Here is a 26,567-nt window from a genome sequence, read left to right as displayed (position 1 = left end):
AACTGAGCTTCATAAATTCTGACACTAGCGATGAGGAGTTCTTGGGGTTTCTATAAAACTAGAAGAGTGCTTGAACCTTAAAGTCTCTCCTTATTTGTTAATGACAGTGATGATGTTTCTTAATACCGCTGTTGAATTTACATGGTTAAAATATTATTCTGCTATATTTTATTAAACATATTAGTACACCATTTGGTTCAGAATATTTTTTTTCTTGTTTTTCTTCTCTAAACCTAGGTGCGTCTAATGGTCAGGTACGTCTTATGGAGCAAAAAATACGGCAATTCACTTTATGAATTGATATGTCCAAAGGTTTTTTTAAAACATGGCAAAAATTCTTTAATATAATTCTAGAATAAGCACGCTGGGCCCGTGATTACCTTTCTTATGCTATTAATTGTTCTATATATTGTGACAGATAGGGGGCGCTCCCTTGAACCCTCGGACACCACGCCAGACACCAGGTAGAAGTCCAATAATTGAATTTATTGTGACAATAACGTGCACAAAGCAACCTCCTCTCCACAATACTCATAAACCAATCCTCCACTCTCCCAGACGCATTGCCACCCTTCCACCCAGCTCAGCTCAACGTCTGGGATCTCAAATAGTCCTTTTATAGTCCTTGACCCGGAAGTGTTTCTCTCTCTGTCCATGTGACTGTTAACACTTCCGGGTCAGATAAAAAACTCCTCTTCTTCATCACGGAAGTACGTCATTCCTCCTGTCGCTGTGACTAAGACGTACTTCCGGGTTATAGGGGACGTAAAAGTCTCTGGGCCTCCCTGCAGCGTCCTCTGTTGGCCCCCAAGGTATCCAGCAGGGCTGTAAAGGAAAACTCCACTGTCCATAACTCCCTGCTGGTATTCGGGGCACCTCCATGCTGCAGAGAGAGCTCCACCTGGTGGCCTAGGGGTATTGGCCGGGATAAAAAGCCGGCCATGTCCCACAATATTTAAAAATATAGATGGTGTTTTTCTGCTTACTGTATGTCCTTTGTTCGTCTTCGGCTCCTTCTCTTGGAGGGGGTTAAATGTTGTTTTTTTTTGTTTGTATTTTTATATTTTTATTTTTCCTTTTTTTGCTCTGCATTGATTCTGAAGCAAATTGTTGTATCTGTTTTGATTTTATTATTTGTTTTATTGAATAGTATGCTGTCATAATATTCTGCTTTTCTGAAATAAAATAAAAATTATTAAAAAAAGAAAAAGTACTTTGTTTTAGGTTCTCATGGTGTATAAAACTAATAAGTTTGAATGTGCAAAGGGAAGATCTGTAATCCAGTCTTTTGGAATGCATGTCTTTGTATTTTTACTGTTTTTCATTCTGCTGTTTTATATTACTTCATGTAACATTGTTGTATATAATCTTGAGTTTGCCATTAAAAAAATTGTCAGTTATTTCAAGGTCTGACTTATTATTTGCCTGCTATTGTTATAATAAATAGTGAAAAGGCATAGCCCTCTTTTGCAAACACACACTGGAACACTTATTTGGTGAGTTTTTTTTAATAGTATCAATGTTAAACTCACAAAGCCAGTTCAGGATGAGAAGAATTCCTTTATTGACACATATGAGGAGTCACTCTGTACATGGAGATGGTGGTTACATTTCTTAAATACACTTTTACTTCAATTAAAGAAGTACATGAGTAGTTTAATTTTTCATGTCCTTGCTTGTCACTGTTAAAACAGGACCCTAGGAGTCAGGATTCTGCTACACTTAATTATACTGCTTTTCATATCCATACTTGTGCTAAAGTAGCAACGGGACTGGGTCACAGACCAAGAGGGTAAAATGAGTGTTAAACGGCAAACCTAAAAGTTAACAAGGACAGAAGTCATTCAGTACAATCAACATGCAATCAAATAGAGAAAATCATTTATCAGTAAAAACAATTCTCAAAATAGTTAGCTTTGGATTAAATTTTACACATGCTAAGCCAGCTACCCACTTTCTGAAGATTTATTTTAAAGCCAACGCTAAGGAAACATCATTTAGCCATTGAGGTTTCATATGAAAGATTATGTTTGTAACACACGTTAATTTAGTTACTTAGCCTCTGAGGTTTTATTATAAATCACACACAGGTTAAATAGTGCTTAATCCTCTGAGGATGCCTATGAAAGGTGACAACCTCCATAGTTGTATTGTTTTCTGGGGTGTACTGTATAGCCTTAAGAATTGTAAACAATAGAAAGTCATTCAGACTCAGCTATAACAGTAATTTATAACGAATTCATGCTGTAAAAACATAATTAGTCTTTTAGACTTAAAGCAATCATTTGGTGTCAGATTAACAGTCAATACTTAGTCGAGTCAACAAAACTAATATCTGTCTAAACTCATAAGCAGGTGAAACATCTACATTCTGAACCTTTCTGGAGACCTTTTGTTTTAAATCCCTTTTTTTACTTCAATACTGATTTAGTGTCTCCAACTTCTTTAGCAAAACTCATAGCTTGTTAGTCTGGGCAGGAGGCAGAAAGTTGAAAGTTTTCTATGGCCAGTTTGATTAACTTACCAGTCTGTGGCAATAATGAGAAGATATTTGACCAATCAGGTATTGTTTTATAAAAAAAAAATTAAATGATCCACAGTGCTGCTCATGTTGTATTTAAATTGCAATGGAGGACTGGCAGGTAAAAAAGCAAGAAACTTCAGGAATGAGATGTGTCATACACAGACGTCACAGACCGTCACGCTGACTGTCTCTTAGCTCCCCTCAGAATGCTCGTATTTTAGGACTTTCCAGGAATCTTATAAAAATATCCATTTGATAAAAGATACTAACTGCCTTGTTTCTCAGCCAATCACAATATAAGTTTAAACAGACTAAATCTGGATATCTGGTATAAAGATTTCTACTTTTACGCATATGGATGGAAATGCCCAAACTCACACATACAGAGCAGCCACTCAGTCAGTTGTGCACATCTTTGTGATGAGGAGAAATGAGAACTGCCTGTAAAAGAAACACCAAATATGGACAGAAGGTGCAAAACTCAGCACAAACTGCAGTGAAAATGGATGTCAAGTCGAGCTTCCTGGACTGTAAGTGAGAAGAGCTGAGGACTGAAGGCGCAGTGAAGTGTGACAGCAACCACAGGCCAAATGTTTTGCAGCTCTTTTAAAACGCTGGGTCTGTTTATCTTTCTTTTAAAGCAACATGCAAGTTAAAGTGAAGCCTCATATTGCTTTACAGTTAATGCTAGCAGAATTGCTAGACTGGATTAAATTAAATCCAATACAGTACGGTACAGTTGTAATAACTGTTGAACCATAAATATGTCTTGACCTGAAGTCTGACTGCTGGTGCCACACAAATTACCCACCATTGAAAAATAATTAAACAAAGTTAAAAATGCTGGTTTCTTTTATGAGATTACAGTCTTGTACACAATTCATTAAACAAAATTTCCGTATAGTGGTGTCACTCTGTGCTGCTGATAGGAAAAAGGCAGATAGTAAAGTGACTCAAGCAGACCAGGAGATGGACAAGAACAAAACTCAAAGTCAAAAATACAGGAAGAGGTCAAACTAGGAAGTCCTCAAATGTTATGAAACAGCAGAACCCCAAACATTACACAAAAGTCTCACTCTTGGATTGCCAAAGGTAACAGCCAGAAAAGCGACACCTCCAAATCTTACACTGTAGAAGTCTTGTAGAATATCTGAAGATTTAGATGACACGGGATGTGAGACGCTGACTGTTGTATCATTACCAGTATGATGTCACATGTTGCCCCTTCTAGGGGTCACAATGCAGCAAATTATGTTCAAAGCACAAGAAAATGGCAGCGCTTATTGGAAAATTAGTACAGGAGGGGAAAAAGACGTCAGAATGAAACAACTAACTCAAAACTTGAAAACAATCAATAAAAGATACTGAAGAATTTCAATTCATTACCTGTAGTGAGAAGTCAAGCAAAATGACCTCTTTTATTGGCTAACTAAAAAGATTACAATATGCAAGCTTTCAAGGCAACTCAGGCGCATCCTTCAGGATAGCTTGCATATTGTAATCTTTTTAGGTCTCATTTGGCTTGAATTCTCACTAAATTAATTACCACAAAAATAAAATAGGCTGATATCAGAATTAAAATAAGCAAATTAAATATAATAAAAAATAAGAAGTCCATTGCAACACATTCATTATTAAATAATCGGAATACGCTAAAGCTTATTTAGTGAGTTAGACCTTTTAAAACAAATTTTAATTAGTTTTTAAAACTTCACTGCCATACAAAACCACCAGCCGCTTCTTTAAAGAGTTTTAACTTGTCTTGATCTTGTAAGTTGCCTTGAATAAAAACAAAAGTACACTAATAATATGGCTAGAAGAAGTGGCCAGGGAGAGGGAAGTCTGGGCATCTCTGCTCAAGCTGCTGCCCCCGTGACCCGATCTTGGATAAGCGGAAGAGGATGGATGGATGGACAATAATAATAAAAGGCTTACATTTAAATATACTGCTTGGTGGGTTCTGCAGGAAGTTTTGAACACATTCCCAGATATTTCCTAAACACTTCCACTTTTTTATTTATTTTTGTGTTCCTTCTGACTGTCTGTGTTTTGGTTTTAAAGATGCTGTCGGTGTTGTGGCTGAATTGTGCACAAAGTTGACGACAAACCTCGATGGCCTACTAGTCCATCACAGGGTACACTCGGTGTGGTTTAGTCTTCAGATTACAACTCAGCTCATTAACTTACTGGTTACTCATCAATGGAGTATATCATTGTCTCAGAAAACAAATACATTAGGTGACATTTTATATTTGGTAATGGATCACTTCTTCAGTGCAAAATAGTTAAGAATTAGATTCAGGGGATCTTAGGGGAGAAAGAATTGTGTTTGTAATGGCTGTGGTTGCAATGACATGTCAAGCAAAATCCATCCATCCATCTGTTTTCAAACCCGCTATATCCTAACTCAGGGTCACAGGGGTCTGCTGGAGCGAATTCCAGCCAGCACAGGGTGCAAGGCAGGAACAAATCACGGGCAGGGCGCCAACCCACTGCAGGTGAAGTAAAATGACACCTTTTATTGGCTAAAAGTATTACAATATGCCAACTTGCACTGAGGTCTAATAGAATTAATATGCTGGTTTGTCCAGAGTCTGCTGCCATAAGCAAATCATTGGTTACCCGTAGCAGAGCAGTTTCACAGCCTGTGCCGTGCCCTTAAACCAGACTGAAAGGGTTCCATCAAGTTATTAGAGGTTAGGTAATTGGTGAGTTGGGAAGCTACAACACGCTCAAGAACTTTTGACAGGAAAGGTAAGTGGGAAATAGGCTGGAAATTGTTAAGATTGTCAGCATCAAGGCCAGACTTCTTTAACATTGGGGTTACAGAAGCAATTTTAAAAGTGAGCGGCACAGAGCCAGTGTCAAGGGATGAGTTTATTATTGTTGTAACAGTCAGGATTATTGCATGAAGGTAGGATTTAAGTAGTGTGGTGGGGATGGGGTCCAGTACACAAGTAGTCAGCCTCATCTTACAAAGCAGGTTATTAACAAACGCAGATGTGACTGGAGAGAACTTAGAGAAGGAGCTGGATGGAGTGGGAAAACAGGGAGAGATATAAACAGATGATGTATTTATGTTAGTTGAATTATTTAGATCTTTAATTTTTTTATGGAAAAAGTGGAGGAATTCCTCACAGACATCAGTAGAAGAGGTAGTTGGGCCAGATGCAGGTTTGAGTAGTTTATTAACTACAGAGAACAAAACCCTTGGGTTATCATGGCCACTTTCTATTATTCTGCCGTAATGGGTGTTCTTGGCAGAAGTTAGTTCTTCTCTGTAAGCTCTTTGGTGGTCAGAGAAAGCCTGGATATGAACAGTGAGACCAGTCTTACGTGACATTCTCTCAAGGCGTTGGCCAGCTGCTTTCATAGATCGCAATTCTGAATTATACCAAGGAGCTGAACATTTAAAGGAAACCTACTTATGTTTTAAAGGAGCTGTTTTATCTAATGCTGAATGAAGGGCTGAGTTATAGTGGTCAACAAGACTATCTAGTGTTGACGGAATAGGTGAAGACAGTAAAAGATCAGAAATGGATCCAGAAAGGATAGAGGGACAGATATTTTTATGGTTTCTGTAAGAAATTTGTCGTTTACAGGTAAGAGGAGGGAAAGGCAGTGAAACGGTGAAAAATACTGCTTTATGGTCAGAGAGTCCCAAATCAGTGCTGTAAATGTTGGCAACAGATAGTCCAGAAGTGCAGATCAGATCCAATATATGACCACCAGAGTGGATGGGAAAATCAACATGTTGTGTCAAGTCAAAATAGTCCAGTTTAGATGTAGTAATGTCAATATGGATGTTGAAATCACCAAGAAGGATAATTCTCTGAGAGTAAGAGCTTAGGTGGGTCAAAAGTTCAATCAGATCAGATAAGAAGGATGCATTGTATTTCGGGGGACGATAAAGAACAATGAGTGAGACAGGACCTGATTTCGTTATTAGTTTAAGAGCCAGGCACTCAAAAGACAATGGACAGTCAATTGGGATTCGTTTAATGTTTAAGTCTGCTCTGACAATTATTGCAAGCCCACCACCTTGTCTTGAGCTGCAAGGCTCTGTGTGGAAAGTGAAACCAATTGGTTTCTGTGAGAGATGCAAATTTGTTTGGTTTTTGCCAAGTCCCCGTTAGACACAGAATATCAAGTTTGGTGTCAGTGATGATGTTCTGACAGCACCAATGCTTTGTCATTAAGAGACCTCGAATTAAACAATGCAATATTAGTTAATGAGGCTTCTTTTTGCACAGAGCCACAATCAGGGTTTATTTCCATATAATGCAAATGTGGGACACTGACACTCCTATTTCCAGGGTCATGAGAAGAACGGCGTATTCCTGTGCAAATGCTGCTGGTGGTCTTTTCATTCGCAGCCCAGCGGTGGCGGCAACCTGACCTGCAATGTATATATTTCGGGCGCTGCAAAATACCGGCGTCCTTTAGGAAGTTTCAGTCAGACCATTTGCTCTGGACAAACTGTTTAATAAGAAGGAGTTTGTCATGAGAGTATTTTAGGTACAAAACGTAGATTTCTATCATGTTTTGGTCTATTTCTGTTAAACAGAAGTGGTACTTTACCTTTTATTCATGCAGATGCAGAGTCCGATTTATTCACCTTTACTTTTATAATAATTGTTCAATATATTATTAATTTGACTTGATTTGTTGTTGGTGGTTCTTTAATGTACATAATATAAAAATATAATCATTGTCTTGCGGTTTACTCCTCAAATATCCATCCCCATATCTGACTATACAAGAAAGTCGAGGGGAGATCATACCTGATTTTTTCTATTAGCAAAAACACATTATGTGTTATATATGTACACCCACACTGAAAACCTTGTCAGCCGGTTAATGTCTTAAAGCATAGCAGGCATTACAGACCTGAAGCTTGACTGAGATATTCCTGACCTGTCAGCCTGTTCACTGAAAAGTGACAACACGTCATCGATATAAAGAAAATAAAAAGTTCTTCAGTGTAGGAACAAGCAGAAGGTAAAAGAAGTGACACTCAGCGTCATTGCCCTGGGAGCTGCAGGAACTGATGGCCGAGGCAGTTTGGGTCTGGTGGATAGAGGTGCAGCAGGCTGTGTCATGGAGTCTGTCATTGTCCGGATGAGAACTACGTGTTTGAAAAGAATGTAAAGGGTTTTACTTCACACCTTTGTGATTTCCACTTTATTTATTGGATATAATTTCTTATTTTTTGCACCCCAAGGACACTAATTGGTGTTTAAAGCACAATTTTATGGGCTTTACTTATGGAATTATGAATTGGCTTATGTGGCTGCACTTTTGCACACTTTAATGTCACCTTGTTTTAATAAACTGCCATTCCTTTCATTTTAAAGTCTGCTCACTTGTCTTGGTCCGTCTCAGTTCAGAACAATTGATGTCCTGGAAAATGTCCAATGGCTGTGAGCACAGAGGCATCACCCAATCAAACACAGAAACAAGTCACTACATTGCGATTTCTAAAAATAGAGCTGTTTACTTCTGTCATTACTGGCAATGCCGCTTCTTGTTATTCTGCAGGAAGAGTTTACACTGAAATAAAATAAAGAAGAAACAGGAAACTGAAGATATTTTATTACTCTTGCAAAAAATTCTGGAATCATCACCCCTCATTGGGGTCTCTTGATATTTTTGATTTTATGAGTTTTAAAAGTCAGTTTTTCATGTGCCACAGATGCACAGACAGAGCACTTGATTTTATTGTTGTGAAGAACCTTACCCTGGACAGGATGCCAGTCAATCACAGGGCACACTTACACACATTCACTCTGCTTGAACCAATTTAAAGTCACCCATTAATTTAACACACACACACAAGGATGTTACAGACAAAACCTGGATGGGATTTGAATTGTGTTGTCTACAGCATGGAGGCAGCAGCACTACCCAGTGTGCCATCTTTGAATGTATTTTATAACCCTGAAAAGAAGAAGTACAGAATTGTAGCACATTCACAGCCGACTTGTGTCACCAGTGGTCATTTCCTGTAAATTTAAAAACTGAAATGCTGAAGTTGTTAAATTTTTATATCTGCAGTGTTCACTTGTACTTTTAGACAAGTGCAGCATGCAAACCTCCGAATTTTGCCTCCTGGTTTGTAAGTATGGGTCACAGTTTTATGTTTTCAGTAGAACTCTTTTAATACCAGTGTCAGATACTTGAAATTTGTATTTTATTAAAATCGATTTAACAATAAAAAAAAATGTCAGAAAGATTTAGTACTGTAGAAATTAAGGACAGCATGTAGTACATTCTAGAAAAAGAGGAATATGCTGAAGTAAAGAAACAGTAGTGAAACTCCATGGTGTCAGTTAGCTGTCACAGTGGAGGACTGGTGTCGACCCCAACACAAACGTATTCCTCTTTCATCTGAAGCTGCAGTAGAGTCAGACTGATACATGGAGCATCAAGCAGATCTCTTCATTTCTGTCTTTCTCACTCGTCTTTTTCTATTTCTTTGTTTTCAGGTCTGACTGCTGTGATGTCTTCAGCCCAGTATGGAGGTAAGAGGCTGTGTTTACCAGTTTACACTGACACGTACACACTCAGTCAGCGTCTCACGTTCGTCTCCTCGGCTCTTCAGTGGTCCTTCTGCAGTGTTTCTGAGCTCACATCTTTCTTTTGTCTTCACATATTCTTTTCTCTTTAACTTTATGAGTACTCAAATCAAAAGTATGCCTCTGTCTCCACTTAATAATTTTATTTACTGTTCCACAACAGTTGTAGGCGTATTTTTTATCACATTTTCTGACACATTGGTGTCATTTATTCTGTTTTTAGACTTTGTTTCCTGTTTGCTTATTTTCTTTATAGGGTGTCACTTGTGTAATTTTAAATTGATGATGACATTAGCCCACACTGTGGTTATTTGTTGCAAGGCCATGTTATTTACTGCTATTCAGATGCACAAGAAATACCATCTCATATATAAAAAGGCTGAAAACATATTTGTTTCTTCTTGAAAACAAAAAACGAGGCATTTTTAGATTTAGAAGTAGCTGGCATGGAGTGAGTAAGATAGCATGTCTTCCATTCCATAGTGAAAAGTGTCACACTCATCAGTCCTCAGCTGTCCTTTGGCTCCTGCACAGTTTATGAAGCCATATGATTTCCTCCTCACGTTGTCTATGACCTTATTGGTACTCAGGACACCATCACATCTCTGAATTCAAACACATTTCTTCTTTACTGTTCTACAACAGTTGCAGAGTACATTGTTTCAGAAACTCCAAATGTGTTCATTGCATTTCCCAGGATGTTGACCATGAGACTGAAGGCATGTCCACCAATGGGGTGTGGTTTGAATGATTTAAATGTAGACATTTATTGCTGAATGAAACCACACATTCATAGCATAATTATCAAATAGTGAGAGTTCCATCTAGTTAGTTTGGAAAAAATTGACTGTGCATCTTAAATAATCCTGGTTAATCCATTCCATCTGTCCTTCCAAGTGATCGTAACCTAAAAAAAAAAGATTAAACCTTCTATGAATTTTTAAACAAAAAATCATTTTTTTAAAAAATAAACCAAGGACCCCTGTTCAAAAAATTACCTTAGGGAAACCATCTAATCAAAGCAACTTCTATCTTTTTTGTTTTCATAACAGATAACAGACACAAAGTCAAATTGCTGATTATGGTCTTTTGGTCACATGACAGGGATTAATTAGAAGGTCACAAATCACACCAATTGAAACCTGTGATGAACATCAAAAGGACAGTAATAAATGGTACAGCAAAACCTCGATTATCTGTCGCTTGATTCACTTGCAGTAGTTTCAGAATTTCACATTGTCTTCTTCCTTTGCTAAGGTGGTATTTTCAAAAACATAAAACTTTAATTTAGGAAACTACAACCATCAACTTTCCAGATCCCCTCTGAACTGGGTAAATTCAGATACCCTCTGTTACTTTTGCCCATAAAATATCTCAGAGACATTCATTCACATGTATTACTTTTAGTTTACTGGTCTCAAATCTCGTGTTCTCTTTCTTCAGAACTATTAGTTCTTATTTCCCCCTTGCAACATACAGTATTCTTATACTCTTAGACCTTAAAGGCATCTTTGTGCACCAGCATTTTATTCTTAAGTTTGGACACAATAGTTGCTAAACAACTCCTTTATTCTAGATAGACAGCACCAGATCTGATGATTACGAACAACAAACTTTTATATTTTGATTTTTTGTAGTGGTCTGCATAATAAATTAATGGCGTATCGAGCAACTCCAGGGATTTGTTGTCTCGAAACTGAAATCTTTAATGAGCAGAGACTGTTGATGCAGTCGCAGTCTTGGTTATGTGTGGTGGTGTTTCTGATTGGCACAACTGCAGTTCTTGGTGGTGTGGTAAAGGGCATATGATGGGGTAGGGGGTGGGAGGGAGGTGCAATCGGGGTTTAATTAATATATTGGTTGCTTCTTAGGGGTGGCACGGTGGCGCAGTGAGTAGCGCTGCTGCCTCGCAGTTAGGAGACCTGGGGACCTGGGTTCGATTCCCGGGTCCTCCCTGCGTGGAGTTTGCATGTTCTCCCCGTGTCTGTGTGGGTTTCCTCCGGGCGCTCCGGTTTCCTCCCACAGTCCAAAGACATGCAGGTTAGGTGGATTGGTGATTCTAAATTGGCCCTAGTGTGTGCTTGGTGTGTGGGTGTGTTTGTGTGTGTCCTGCGGTGGGTTGGCACCCTGCCGGGATTGTTTCCTGCCTTGTGCCCTGTGTTGGCTGGGATTGGCTCCAGCAGACCCCCGTGACCCTGTGTTCAGATTCAGCGGGTTGGACATTGGATGGATGGTTGCTTCTTGTTCTGTCGTATTGATTTTCCTTTGATTTTATTAAAAAAAACCTGATGTCAAAAAACAGAAGCTCAATTTCAGCTTTTTTTTTTTTGTTGTTGCTTTTTTTCATTTACAAATTTCAGGTTCTCTAAATTCCATTCAGTTTTAATTCTACTGTACAGTGGAATCTCGGTTCACGACCATAATTTGTTCCAAAACTCTGGTCGTAAACCGATTTGGTTGTGAACTGAAGCAATTTCCCCCATAGGATTGTATGTAAATATAATTAATCTGTTCCAGACCATACGAGCTGTATGTAAATATATATTTTTAAAGATTTTTAAGCATAAATATAGTTGATTACATCATAGAATGCACATCGTAATAGTAAACTAAATGTAAAAACATTGAATAACACTGATAAAACCTTGAACAACAGAGAAAACTAACATTGCAAGAGTTCGCGCTATAGCCTTTCGACCCGATCGCTGTATAAACACTTTTTTTTAATGAGTTTTAAGCACAGGGGAAAAAAAGTAACATTTGAACAAATCCAAACTTTATTTAAGAACCAACCAAGAAAGTAACATTGAAGGAGTTCGCGCTATAGCCTTACAACCCGATCGCTGTATAAACACTTTTTTTTTAATGAGTTTTAAGCACCGGGGGAAAAAAAGGAACATTTGAACAAATCCATAACTTAATAAACAACCAAGAAAAGTAACATTGCAACAATTGCAACAATTCACAAAAAATGAACATTTGAAAAATCCGTAATACAAAAATTATCCATAAACCACCAAGGAAACTAAGCTTGCATGAGTCGAGTTCTGGCATGAAGTGAGGAGGAACTGGGTGGAGAGGAGGTTACAGGTTCACAGGTAAAGCACACATGTCTGACTGAGAACAATTAACAGAGAGAGGCTGAACACGTGCTTAAATACAGTAATCGGTGCGTACGAACTGGAAGGGAAATGAAATAGAGCACAAAGAGTTCACAGCGAAAGCACGCACATCTGACCGAGAACAATGCAACACATGCAGAAATCATCGGCACACATAAATCGAAAGGTAAACTGGCTTCTTCGTATACCGAGTGTGTGGTCGTGAACCGAGGCAAAAGTTTGGCGAAGTTTTTGGTCGTAAACCGATTTGTACGTGTACCGAGACATTCGTGAACCGAGGTTCCACTGTACTTTATTTAGCAGGTCAAGTGTTTCTGCTATAGTGTCTTTCTGAGTTAAGAGAAAAATGTGAAGATTGTCCTACAAACCACAGAAAAAGAATTTATTATATTACCTTTATAATTCTAATACTGTCTTTCATGTGTAATTCCTGTTTTGAAAATTTGACAGAACTGGAGTAACAGACCAGCAGGTTGAACACAACATTCATCACAGTGATAGACACAAAGCAGCTCAGCATATGAGGCTCACAGCTGAATAAATCCATTGAGATAGAATTTCATTTAGCACTGAGATTTTACAAAAGGAATGTGTCCACTAAGCCACTGAACACTCTGAGCAAACATCTATAACACATTGTAGGAGTGACACCTGAACAGGCAGACATATAAATGAATGGCCACAAGCACACCTGAAACTCCAGTGGAATTTGGACTGGACCTGCTTCTTCTTGGCTGTGTTGTGGGACTCATTATGGCTTCTCATGTTACAGTGGGACTGTGTGGCAGAAAACCCAGCAGTATACCTTTGAGATAAATAAAATCCTCAGTGTAGGACCAGAAGCAGAACCATTTGGATTTCAAATCCTGACCCATGTTGCCCCATCTTCAGTTCAGGCTTTAGATTCACAGGGTTGGACGGTGGTTACTTTTTGTCTGGTTAGAGTTTAATAAAGTAATGGTGGCCTTTATAATTTATAATAGCAGTAGATTGAGAGAAGGAGGCAGTGAGATATTGTTGCTCCCTCATGTTTTTCCCTCAGAGGCTCCTGTACTCTTATTGTAGCTCCATCTTTTACAGGTTCCTAAAATTGAGCAGCTACTGATTTGACAAGTTAGAATCCAGCAGAAGTCAAATGTGTAATAGAAGAAATTAATCAGTCCAAAAAAGTTCATTTTAAAAGTTTGGTGAAAATTTAAAAAGGAACTAACAACAAAAGTTCAGAAAAAAAGTTTTTACACATGAAGAGTAAATGAAAAAGAAAAAAAAAGATTTCTTCTACAGTCTTAGCTTTCTCATGTTAGTTGTGTTATTTCTCAATGGGTTCACATAAGACATTCAGGACCTTCTGTAACTACATACAGTATGTTCAGTACAGTTTCAAACTGTTTGCTCTCCATGCCTTACCAATTGCAAGGCAGATCATAAACTGGGACTAATCTGTAGGCACAGGGACAGGAAATAATTAGAATATTCAATATCAGTTTAGCTTGTTTGGGTTATAATAGAATCTCCCATAGACTATGCATTAATATATAGGCAAACAATTTAACATAACTAAGAAAATACAATTTAACATAACCTAAATAACTAACAAATGGCTCTTACTCTCATCTAGTGTCATTTTCATTTTCAGAGCGGGGACCCAAACTTCAGCTGAGGTTTCTTACTCATCATCCTCTTGGCCTTTTCAGTCAGTTCTCTACACTCCTAAGTCTTTCTTATATTGTGTATTTTGAAATTTCTGATCAAGATGATTTACATCATTTAAAAAGAGTAGCATTCTCATGACTGATCCCTTTAAGACCATATTGTTGTGACTTGGAGTCTCAATTCATGCAAATCCCAAAACTCGCCCCCTATGGACATTGACAATGATGTACTCTCCATGATGTTTGGCAGCACTTCAGCAATTTCCGTATGGTTCTCAGCAACCTCCACAATATTCTGAATAGTTACATGGATGGGATTTTTAACAGGGGCAAAAAATTTTCCTCATTACTGTATATTCAGTACATGAAACTGCATATTTCTGAATTGGTAAATCGAATGAATTGGCAAAATAAACTGGAATAGGTGGCTCAAAGCACTCCTTAACAGGGGATTTGACATTTACGTTGACTGGACATATGTATGTGGCACAGGCAGGTGCTATTGCTGTGGTAATGGCAGCAGCGGCGATGTTTCATGGTTTGGCTGTGGTGGAGTTGAAAGCTGCCATCTGCTTTTGACTTTCTGAACTTACTGCTCTAACGGGCACTGAATGTTAGCTTCATATATGCTCACCTCATCCTGTTTTTTATGGCAGTTCATTATGTTATGAACTGGGAGTCTCAAAAGCACTTAAGTCTCAAACTGTACTTCCAAAATGTCCACTAATCCTATCAAAAATCCCAGCTAGACACAAAACGAACACCTTGTAGAATCTTTATAAAATAAAAGTTTAATATCACAAAAATGCACCTCAGTAACAATGAAGCCCTAAAACCAATAGGATTTGTGTTAAACAAAATGGCAATCCAGTACAACTGAGTCCCAATACAGTAACCAATGATGACATCACAAACAGAGCATGAAGTCAAACAAATTCAGTGAATCAAAACGCACATTAGAAAGACAAAGATGAAGAACTCATCACACCCTCATACATTTGAAATGAACCACTGAGGATGACACTCCTGATTTATAGGGTAGAGGGCAGTTCCTGGTGGGGCATGTGGCTAAATCTCATGAGGGACCACCCATAAAACACATTAAATGTAACACAGGCAAAGAAAATGCAGGAGATATTTAACAAAAGAAACATTAACATCATTAAATAGCTCAACAAAGAAGAAAAAGAACATGAAACAAGACTTTCAACCCCAGCTAGAGGAGGAACCCTAGCTGAGAAGTAACACATATTTTACCTGAATCAGCTCCATTTTTTTGTTGTTTTTGGTTTAAAGATAGAGATGCTAACATTTCAAAATAACTTCTTGTCACATAAATGCAACACAATTCAGTAAATGTTACCATTTAGTATAACAATCTAAAGCATACAGTGCAGAAAGCAGGTGATTAAATCAGATGAAGACGAGGTTAGGATGTTGTGCTCTTTATCATCATTACTGTGTTACGTGAGGCCGCATGCGTCCTTATCAAGCAGGGACTCGGTCAGTAATGTAACACATCAAGGAAATAGCTGTCTAGGTGAGGGGGGCTTTTTGGTCTGAGGGGCTAGTAGTGTTTATTAGGTGACAGTTTATATCAGAGGTGGTGACCAAGATGGGTAGATCAGCAGCTGTTTTTCTGCTCACTTCTTCACTATGGAGTTGTGAAGAATTTCAAGGAACAAAAGATGGCAGCTAATGACTTTCTCTGCACTGAAGATGATACGTGAGCAGACGCTGTGCCAAACCAGACAGTGATTGAGGATATGAGGATGATCTTGACTGTGCTTTTGTAAAACTGATCAGTGATAACTGGGTGACATGAAGTTTTATTCAACGGGTGGAGGAAATGCATTTTTTGTTGTGATTTCTTGGTCTGAGTGTTGAATATCAGAGTTCTCAGAAACTTAAATGTCTTCACCAAATTTACTGTAGTCTTCTTTATGCCCAGATGAGAAAGTGGAGGGAGCTTTTTTTAATGAAATTCAAAGATCATGTTCACAGTTTAACTGTACTGAGCTGAAGATAATTTTGTACATGATGACACTACATGTTTCATTTCACTCCTGTATACAGTACCTGCACTTTGGCATTATTGATGAGACCAATGATTGTTGTGTTACCAGTAAACTTAAATACTGGTGAGTGATGGGTGTCTAGAGGTTCAGCCCCCATGAGCTCTGGTATTTGCGGTGAGAGAATCTGAAATTGTAGGTCCATCTGCACATACTGTTCATTGTTTGTCAAGAAGTTAGAGATCCATGAACAAACAGAGAGGACAATATTAGGTTAACAAAGTTGGAAATTATGTTTTTCAGATATTATTGTATTAGATGCCGAGCTGTAAATAATCCTTGCAGATGTGGCCTGTGCAATCCAGATGATGTAAAATATAGCAGAGACCCACAGTGACAGCAACCTCTACTGACATGTTGGCTTTCCAGGCGTGAGTCTGTGATAGATTTCAGATAAGAGAGGATGAAAGTTTCAAATATCGTCATGTTTAAATACATAAGTGCAACAGATCTATAATTGGCAAGTCTGGTTATTTTGTCCTTTTTTTGCTAACAAGAACAATAGTAGATGAATTAAACGAGATGGGGACCACAAACTGGTCCACTCACTTAACAGACAGATCAGTAAACACTGAGGCTAGATGGGCAGCACAGTGCTGCAGGGTATCAGGTGTGACAACATTACCGCCAACTACTTTTCTACACTCCTTTGTTTTGTTTCAAGAGTAAATAGACATTTTGCTCCTTGATCAGAGGTGGGCAGTGGGAGGAAATAAAGCTACTAGGAGAGTCCAAGATGAACACAGGCTAACAGAATTCTGCAACAGGCTGGGAAAATGTTAGGCCCAGAAACAAGGGAGCCATTAGATTGAAAAAGTCAACATGACTCAGTGCAGCAGCTGTGATTACCAATTTAAAGTTCAAAAAGATGATCTTCAGCCTTCACATTACACCGATCGTGTTATGCCGATTGTTCTGGGTGAGTCAGTGACTACAGAAAGATGAGAATTAAGCAGAAGTCACTGACTGTCGAGTACAGACGGGTCAGCAGAGGGACTCCCTTCACACAGCCACTCTGTGGCTTTAGAAGAAGAAATTTTACCTTATTGAAGGATCGGTGGATTATTTTATTAATTTATATGACAACTGATTTGTACAGAATACAACTGTAAAGTGACACACATCTCACTCATTTCTTTGAACTGTGTAGGCACACTGGAGACACTGCAAAGAAATAAACAAGCAAAGCTGAAACCTCGAAAGATTAATGAATTTATTAGAAATCCTTTGTTAATCAGAAGCTCAGATTCACTTTGTTTTTGTCAGATGTTTTTCCATTTATGAAACTTAAATTCCCTGGATGTCATTTACCATTACTTGTAGTCCAGATTATTTAGCAGGTGCAGTGTTTCTGCTTTAGTGTGATTGTGAAGGTGAGAGATAAAATGCAAACATTATCCTACAAGCCACACAGAAAGATTTAATTTTATTTTGTCTTTCTATTTCTAATACTGTCGTTCATGTTTAATTCCTGTTTTGAAGTTTATCCAAGCCTGGACATAATCATGAGAGAGATGGAGTCACCAACCAGAATGGTTACCACAACATTTAAAGTGGTGATGGACACAGAAGCAGGTCAGATCTGAGGCTCACAGCTCAATAAATCCATTGAGGTAGAAGTTCAGTTAGCATTGACCACTCTGAGCGGACCTCTATAACAAATTGTAGGAGTGACACCTGCCCAGGCAGTTATGTGGAGAAATGGGTCCAAGCACACCTGAAACCATGTGGAGTTTGGACTGGGCCTTCTTCTTCTTGACTACGTTGTAGTACACATGATGGCTTCTTATGTCACAGTGGGACTGTCAGTAAACCTCACAGTACACCTTTGAGGTAAATAAAATCCACCCTGTAGGACCAGAAGCAGAATCATTTGAATTCCAGTCCTGATCCTTTTTGCCCAATTTTCTGTTCAGGCTTTGCACTCACAGGTTGGGGGGTGGTGACCTTGTACTAGTTAGAGTTTAATAAAGTAGTACCGGCTTTTATAATTTATAATAGGAATCGATGAAGAGAAAGAGGCAATGAGACATTTTTGTTGCCTTGTGTTCCTCCATGTACTCTCATCTTGTATCATCTTCATTTTCAGAACGGGGAGCCAAACTTCAACTGAATTCAGATGGACAAATATATGAAGGCGACGAGGTCAGCCTGCACTGTCAGCTCGATGGAAATCCTGTTGGATGGACATATGAGATCTACAAAAGGGAATCAACATACCAATACTATTATAAAGTACACACAGAGAGCACTTTGACCTTCAGCTCTGTGACTCATTCACAACGTGGGCAGTACCGGTGTCGAGCTGGAAAAGGAGAAGTTTACTCAACATACAGTAATGATGTGTGGTTAGAAGTATCAGGTAAGAGACTTTCTCTGATGAAATTCGATTTTAATTCTTGTTTTCTGTTTTTAAGAGGTCAAATTACCCAAACACAACAGTTTACTGTTATTTTATAGTCAGGCTCCCAAAAAATTAAGTCCTGTACTAAAAGTACCAGAGGGTCTCAGGCTCCTTCTGGATGGGCTCACATGATAACATCTTAGTTGGTGAAGCTTTGTGGACTATTTTTTTAAAAGCTTTTTCCTTAGAGCTTGATAACTAAGCAGTTCTGTTATGCATTTTAAATTGGCTGCAATTTGGATTATTTTATTATCTAACTGACTATCTTCATTCTGAATGTTGGTGACTTCAGCCAGTGATCTTTGGAAAGAACAAACTTCTAACGGCACATTTCTTTTGTGAACACAATGATCTGGACCTGCTGCAGTCAAACGTTAATGCCTTTAAATGTTAACCTGTGGTACAACTCTTGAGCATGTGAAAGACACAAGAGAAATATAATTTACTATTATTATTATTATTATTATTATTATTAGGTCTGACCACATTGTACTACCACCTATAGGCCTGTTTTTGTCAAGAGGAGTTCTTTTATTATCCAAGGAAGGAGTTGTTATGAGTGTTTGTGGTGTGGGTTGTTTGTTGTAACATTTATATTTTATTGAAATTCTGAAAAGTTTTAATTTACCCTTAGACAGATAGATAGATATTTTATTTGTCACTATCTATCTATCTATCTATCTATCTATCTATCTATCTATCTATCTATCTATCTATCTATCTATCTATCTATCTATCTATCTATCTATCTATCAAACAGAACTACTGGCTTCACCTTTTCTTCACTGTATACACCTGTGTACACTCAGCATGACCTTCCATCTGTTTGAATTATCACAAATGAACTTGCCTGTGGCACTCAATTGTATTTGAAATACTTAACTGTATTTGAAATGGAAAAATATACAGGATTCATTTTATTATTATTATTTAACTTCTTGAAAATAAAACATCAAAAACATTCAGAGGTGAAAAGGTCACTCATTCCAACACAGCTTATTAATTTATATTCACCTGGATTTTCTAAAATATCATCAGGTTACAATTTCAAGGTGGCCAAACTGCTATGCCCTCTACACGTCTTTGCCATATACTCAATATTGTTGTAGTTCTCTATTAAATAAATGTTTTGTAATATTTGCATGAAATTTACCCCTAACCAGCTTTTATCTCCTGTGTTCTTCTTGAAGAGCACATTTTAAAGTAACATCCGCCATACCACTTCACAGCCTAATTTGAAACACTTCTGTCATGTCACCTTAGTCTTTTCTAACATATGTAGAAAGGTAACTATTTTCTGTTATTTGTGTACCTCAGCAGCCACTGTAGTTGGTCAATGAAGATGCTGCACTGAGGTTTCTTACTCATCATCCTCTTAGCCTTTTCAATCAGTTCTCTGCACTCCTAAATCTTTTTTATATTGTGCATTTTGAAATTTCTGATCAAGATGATTTACTTCATTTAAAAAGAGTAGTACTATCCTCATCACTGATCCCTGTAAGAGCATATTGTTGTGACTTGGAGTCTGAATTAATGAAATGTCCCAACCTGTACTTCCACAGCTAACCACTGAGGTGCTAAATCCCATCAAAAACCCCAACTAGACACCCCAACTTGCCCCCGATGGACATTGACAATAATGTACTCTCCATGATGTTTGGCGGCACTTCAGCAATTTCCGTATGGTTCTCAGCAACTTCCACAATATTCTGAATAGCTACATGGATGGGATTTTTAACAGGGGCAAAACATTTTCCTCATTATATTCAATGCATGAAGCTGCATATTTATGAATTGGTAAATCGAATGAATTGACAAAATAAACTGGAACAGGTGATTCAAAGCACTCCATAACAAAGACAGGGGACTTGACATTTACGTTGACTGGACATATGTATCTAGTGCAAGGGGGTGCTTTTGCTGTGGTAATGGCGGTGTTTCATGGTTTGGCCGTGGTGGAGTTGAAAGCTGTCATCTGCTTTCGACTTTCTGAACTTACTGCTCTAACAGGTACTGAATGTTAGCTTCATATATATGCATCTCATCCTTTTTTTTATGGCAGTTCATTATGTTATGAAATGGGAGTCTCAAAAGCACTTAACTCTCAAACTGTACTTCCAAAATGCCCACTAATCCTGTCAAAAACCACAGCTAGACACAAAAAGAACACCTTTTAGAATCTTTATAAAATAAAAGTTTTATATCACAAAAATGCACCTCAGTAACAATGAAGCTCCATGAAGCCCTAAAACCAATAGGATTTGCGCTAAACAAAATGGCAATCCAGTACAACTGAGTCCCATTACAGTAACCAATGATGACATCACAAACAGAGCATGAAGTCAAAGACAAAGATGAAGAACTCGTCACTCCCTCATACATTTGAAATGAACCACTGAGGATGACACTCCTGATTTATAGGGCAATAGGCAGTTTCTGGTGGGGCAGGTGGCTAAATCTCTTGGGTGACCACCCATAAAACACATTAAACGTAACACAGGCAAAGAAAATGCAGGAGATATTTAACAAAAAAAACATTAACATCAATAAATAGCTCAACAAAGAAGGAAAAGGACATGAGACAAGACTTTGAACCCCAGCTAGGGGATGACCCTAGCTGAGATGTAAGACATATTTTACCTGAATCAGCTCCATTTTTTGTTGTTTTGGTTTAAAGATAGAGATGCTAACATTTCAAAATAACTTCCTGTCACATAAATACAACACAATTCTGTGAATGTTACCATTTAGTATAAGAATTTAAAGCACACAGTGCAGACAGCAGCAGGTGAAGACAAGGTTAGGATGTTGTGCTCTTTATCATCATTACGGTGTTACGTGAAGCCACATGCATCCTTATCAAGCAGGGACTCGTTCAATAATGTAACACTTCGAGGAAATACTGTAGCTGTTTAGGTGAGGGGACTTTTTGGTCTTAGGGGCTAGTAGTGTTTATTAGGTGACAGTTTATATCAGAGGTGGCAACCAAGATGGGTAGATCAGCAGTTGTTTTTCTGCTCACTTCTTCACTATGGAGTTGTGAAGAATTTCAAGGAAGAAAAGATGGCAGCCAATGACTTTCTCGGCACTGAAGATGATATGTGAGCAGACGCTGTGCCAAACCAGACAGTGATTGAGGATATGAGGATGATCTTGACTGTGCTTTTGTAAAACTGATCAGTGATACTGGGTGACATGAAGTTTTATTCAACGGGTGGAGGAAATGCATTTTATGTTGTGATTTCTTGGTCTGAGTGTTGAATATCAGAGTTCTCAGAAACTTAAATGTCTTCACCAAATTTACTGTAATTTTCTTTATGTCCAGATGAGAAAGTGGAGGGGGCTTTTCTTAATGAAATTCAAAGATCATGTTCACAGTTTAACTGTACTGAGCTGAAGATACTTTTGTACATGATGACACTACATGTTTCATTTCACTCCTGTATACAGTACCTGCACTTTGGCTTTATTGATGAGATCAATGATTGTTGTGTTACCAGTAAACTTAAATAAATGGACTGATGGGTGTCTAGAGGAGCTCTGGTATTTGCGGTGAGAGAATCTGAAATTGTAGGTCCATCTGCACATACTGTTCATTGTTTGTCAAGAAGTTAGAGATCCACGAACAAACAGAGAGGGCAATATTAGGTTAACAAAGTTGGAAATTATGTTTTTCAGGTATTATTGTATTAGACGCCGAGCTGTAAATAATCCTTGCATATGTGGCCTGTGCAATCCAGATGATGTAAAATATAGCAGAGGCCCACAGTGACAGCAACCTCTACTGACATGTTGGCTTTCCAGGCGTGGGTCTGTGATAGATTTCTGATAAGAGAGGATGAAACTTTCAAATATCGTCATGTTTAAATACATAAGTGCAACAGATCTATAATTGGCAAGTCTGGTTATTTTGTCCTTTTTTTGCTAACAAGAACAATAGTAGATGAATTAAAAGAGATGGGGACCATAAACAGGTCCACTCACTTAACAGACAGATCAGTAAACACTGAGGCTAGATGGGCAGCACAGTGCTGCAGGGTATCAGGTGTGACAACATTACCGCCAACTACTTTTCTACACTCCTTTGTTTTGTTTCAAGAGTAAATAGACGTTTTGCTCCTTGATCAGAGGTGGGCAGTGGGAGGAAATAAAGCTATTAGGAGAGTCCAAGATGAACACAGGCTAACAGAATTCTGTAACAGACTGGGAAAATGTTAGGCCCAGAAACAAGGGAGCCATTAGATTGACAAAGTCAACATGACTCAGTGCGGCAGCTGTGATTACCAAGTTAAAGTTCAAAAAGATGATCTTCAGTCTTTTGATTGTTCTGGGTGAGTCAGTGACTACAGAAAGATGAGAATTAAGCAGAAGTCACTGACTGTCGAGTACAGACGGGTTAGCAGAGGGACTCCCTTGACACGGCCACTCTTTAGAAGAAGAAATTTTACCTTATTGAAGGATCGGTGGATTCTTTTATTAATTTATATGACAACTGATTTGTACAGAATACAACTGTAAAGTGACACACATCTCACTCATTTCTTTGAACTGTGTAGGCGCACTGGAGACACTGCAAAGAAATAAACAAGCAAAGCTGAAACCTCAATAGATTAATGAATTAATTAGAAATCTTTTTTTTTAATATTTTTATTTTATTAATTTTCATTGTAATCATTCCATACAAACAGATCAATTTATAACCCAACAAATTTGAAGACAAATCAAACCCCACCCCTGAGAAGGAGAGCTTAGCTAAAGGAAAATTGCTTTAAGCTTTTTAATAAGGCAACATTAGACAAAAGAAGGGGAGAAGTAAATATCTATATAAATAAGAGATGGAGAAGGGAGTTAAATGCAATAATAGTTAATTCTCTTATTCTAAAATAATATTGATTAAATCCTGACATGTTTTGAAAAAATTTTGTACAGATCCTCTAACTGAAAATTTGATTTTTTCCAATTTCAAATAATATAAAACATCGGTTTCCCACTGACTTATAAGAGGAGAATTAGGATTCTTCCAATTTAACAAAATAAGTCTGCGTGCCAAGAGTGTAGTGAATGCAATCACCATTTGCTTGTCCTTCTCCAATTCCAGTCCATCTGGAAGGACACCAAACACAGCTGTTAGTGGGTTAGGAGGGATTGTGATACTAAGGCTGTCTGAGAGGCACTTAAAAATTTTGGTCCAAAATGATGTTAGTTTGGTGCAGGCCCAGAACATGTGACCCAGTGAGGCAGGAGCTTGGTTGCAGCGCTCGCAGGTTGGATCCTGGCCTGGAAACATTTTGGACAGTTTTAAGCGAGACAGATGAGCTCGATATATAATTTTTAGTTGAATAATTCTATGCTTTGCGCATATAGAACTCGAGTGAATTCTCTGCTTTGCTACCTTCCACTCCTTTTCTGATATATTGATTAAGAGATCTTCTTCCCAATGTCCTCTTGGATCTTTGAAAGGTAGGGACTCTAATAAGATTTTATATATTGCGGAAATAGTGTTTGTTTCCTCGGAATTGAGCAGTATTTTTTCCAGCATTGTGGAGGGTGCAAGGTGGGGGAAATCGGGCAATTTCTGTTTAACAAAATTTCTAATTTGAAGATAGTAAAAGAAATGTGTAGCTGGGAGGTTAAATTTTGAACGTAATTGTTCAAAAGATGTAAATATGTTGTCTATATAAAGATCTCTGAGCATTTTAATCCCAAAACTTTTCCAGGTATTAAAAATTGGATATACTTGCGAAGGTTGAAAGAGGTGGTTCTCTTGCAGAGGTGCCACTGATAAAAGATTTTCCATCTTAAAATGCTTCCTAATTTGGTTCCATATTCTGAGTGAGTAAAGCACAATTGGGTTATTAGTATATTTGCGATAACTTTCATTTATTGGAGAGCAGAGCAGGGAATATAAAGAAGTACTACAGGATTTTACTTCTATTGCAGACCAAGCCTGTGTATGTTCATTTATTTGTGTCCAGGTTTTTATGGCTTGTATGTTTGCTGCCCAGTAATAAAACTGAAAATTAGGTAAAGCCATGCCACCTTCTGCCTGAGGTCTTTGTAGGGTCGCTCTTCGGATACGTGGGTGTTTTGAGTTCCAAATGAATGAGGTTATTATTGAATCTAACTGTTTAAAAAACGATTTATTGATATATATTGAAATGTTTTGAAATAAAAAGAGAAGTTTAGGAAGGATATTCATCTTAGCAATGTTTATTCTTCCGGCTAGAGTGAGATGAAGGGTTGACCATCTATGCAAGTCTTGCTTAATTTTTTCCATACAGACGCCAAAATTTTATTGATAAAGAGCTTTATGTTTACTTGTGATATTTACCCCTAGGTATTTAAACTGATCTGCTATGGTAAAAGGTAGGGTGTCTAATCTAATATTATATGCTTGTGAATTCACTGGAAAGAGTATACTTTTATTCAGATTAATTCTAAGACCAGATATCTTTTGAAATTCTGTTAGTGCTGTTAAAACAACAGGGACAGTGTTTTCTGGGTCCGATATATATAAGACCATATCATCTGCATATAGAGAAATTTTCTGTTCCAGTCCTTCTCTGACAATCCCCTTTATCTGATAAGAATTTCGGCAGTGAACCGCCAGTGGTTCAATAGCGATTGCAAACAACAGTGGCGACAAGGGACATCCTTGTCTGGTACCACGTTCTAGTTTAAAGTAGTCTGAGCAAATGTTATTAATACAAACTGAAGCTTCTGGACTGGTATACAGTAGTTTGATCCAAGCACAAATATTCGGGCCAAACCCAAATTTCTCCAATGCAGTGAAAAGGTAATTCCATTCGATCATGTCAAATGCCTTTTCTGCGTCTAATGATAGTAATATCTCTGGGGTGTTTGATTTTGCTGGTGAATATATAACATTAAACAAGCGTCGGAGATTTGAAGATAGATGTCGGCCTTTAATAAATCCAGTTTGATCTTGTGATATTACCGAGGGCAGCACTTTCTCCATCCTTCTAGCTAGGATTTTTGAGAGTATCTTAACATCATTATTCAGGAGTGAAATTGGTCTATATGATGCACATTGTAACAAGTCCTTATTTTGTTTAGGAAAGACGGTGATTAATGCTTGTCGAAATGTTTGAGGTAGTATTTGGTGGTCTTTAGCTTCTGTAAATGTTGCCAATAAGAGTGGAGCTAGCTGAGTGGAGAATTTCTTATAAAACTCTACGGGGTAGCCATCAGGGCCTGATGATTTCCCGCTTTGTAGTGACTTTATAGCGTCTAGTAATTCTGCTAGCGTTAGAGGTGTATCCAGTTCCTCAGCACTTAAAGCATCTATTTGTGGTATTTGTGAATTATCCAGAAATGCATTAGATTGCGTGTTGTCTTCTTTGGGCTCAGTGGAATATAAAGACTTATAGTAATCTCTAAATGTGTGCATTATTTTATTATGGTCGATGATTTCTTCTCCATTCTTGTTGGTGATTACTGGTATTGCATTGTGAACTTCTTGTTTATGAATTTGTTGAGCTAAAAGCTTATTAGCTTTTTCTCCGTGTTCATAGTAATGCTGTCTAGACTTATAAATAAGTTGTTCAGTTTCTTTAGTTGTTAAGATGTTAAGTTCTGTATGCAGGGCCTGCCTTTTCCTGTGAAGAGCTTCACTTGGACGCCTGGCTTGTTCTTCATCTATTCTAGTAATTTCATTTCTTAGCTCTGACACTTTCTTGGTTTCTAATTTATTTCTATGGGAAAGATATGAAATAATCTGGCCTCTTAAGAAGGCCTTTAGAGTTTCTCAGAGTGTTCCTGCAGAAACCTCTGTGGACGTGTTTGTCTCTAGGAAGAAGCTGATTTGTTTGGATATAAATTCTGTGCAGTTCTCGTCTGCCAATAAAAGAGGGTTAAGACGCCATCTGCGAGGTGAGTGTGAGGGGCTTAATGATTTTAGCTCCAAGACTAGAGGGGCATGGTCAGAGATAACAATTGTGTCATATTTGCATGATTTAATTGTAGGCAGGAAATTATTATCTATAAAAAAATAATCAATTCTTGAGTAGCTATAATGCACTGGTGAGTAGAACGAATATGTTCTTGAGTTTGGGTTAAGAAACCTCCAGGGGTCTGATAAGTTGTGATCATTTAAAAACTGTGTAATTATCTTTGCAGTATTAGATGTCGTCCCCCCTGTCACAGGTGTCCTATCTAAGAGTGGATTTAAAACACAATTAAAGTCCCCAGC

The 26,567-nt window shown here is 37.9% G+C and overlaps 1 protein-coding gene across 1 annotated transcript in view; it reads left to right on the top strand.

Annotated features, from left to right (window-relative positions):
* LOC114642592 (immunoglobulin superfamily member 1-like) overlaps positions 1-26,567 on the top strand; it is a 253,600-nt gene that overhangs the window by 124,855 nt on the left and 102,178 nt on the right. Inside the window, exons 2-3 of the mRNA XM_051919754.1 lie at positions 9,013-9,048; positions 18,041-18,313. Coding sequence (XP_051775714.1) covers positions 9,013-9,048; positions 18,041-18,313 — 309 coding nt within the window. The remainder of the gene's footprint in view (positions 1-9,012; positions 9,049-18,040; positions 18,314-26,567) is intronic.

The sequence above is a fragment of the Erpetoichthys calabaricus genome, chromosome 16 (assembly GCF_900747795.2).
Source record: "Erpetoichthys calabaricus chromosome 16, fErpCal1.3, whole genome shotgun sequence".
Lineage (NCBI taxonomy): Eukaryota > Metazoa > Chordata > Cladistia > Polypteriformes > Polypteridae > Erpetoichthys > Erpetoichthys calabaricus.
This window is presented reverse-complemented; position numbering and strand designations above follow the sequence as displayed.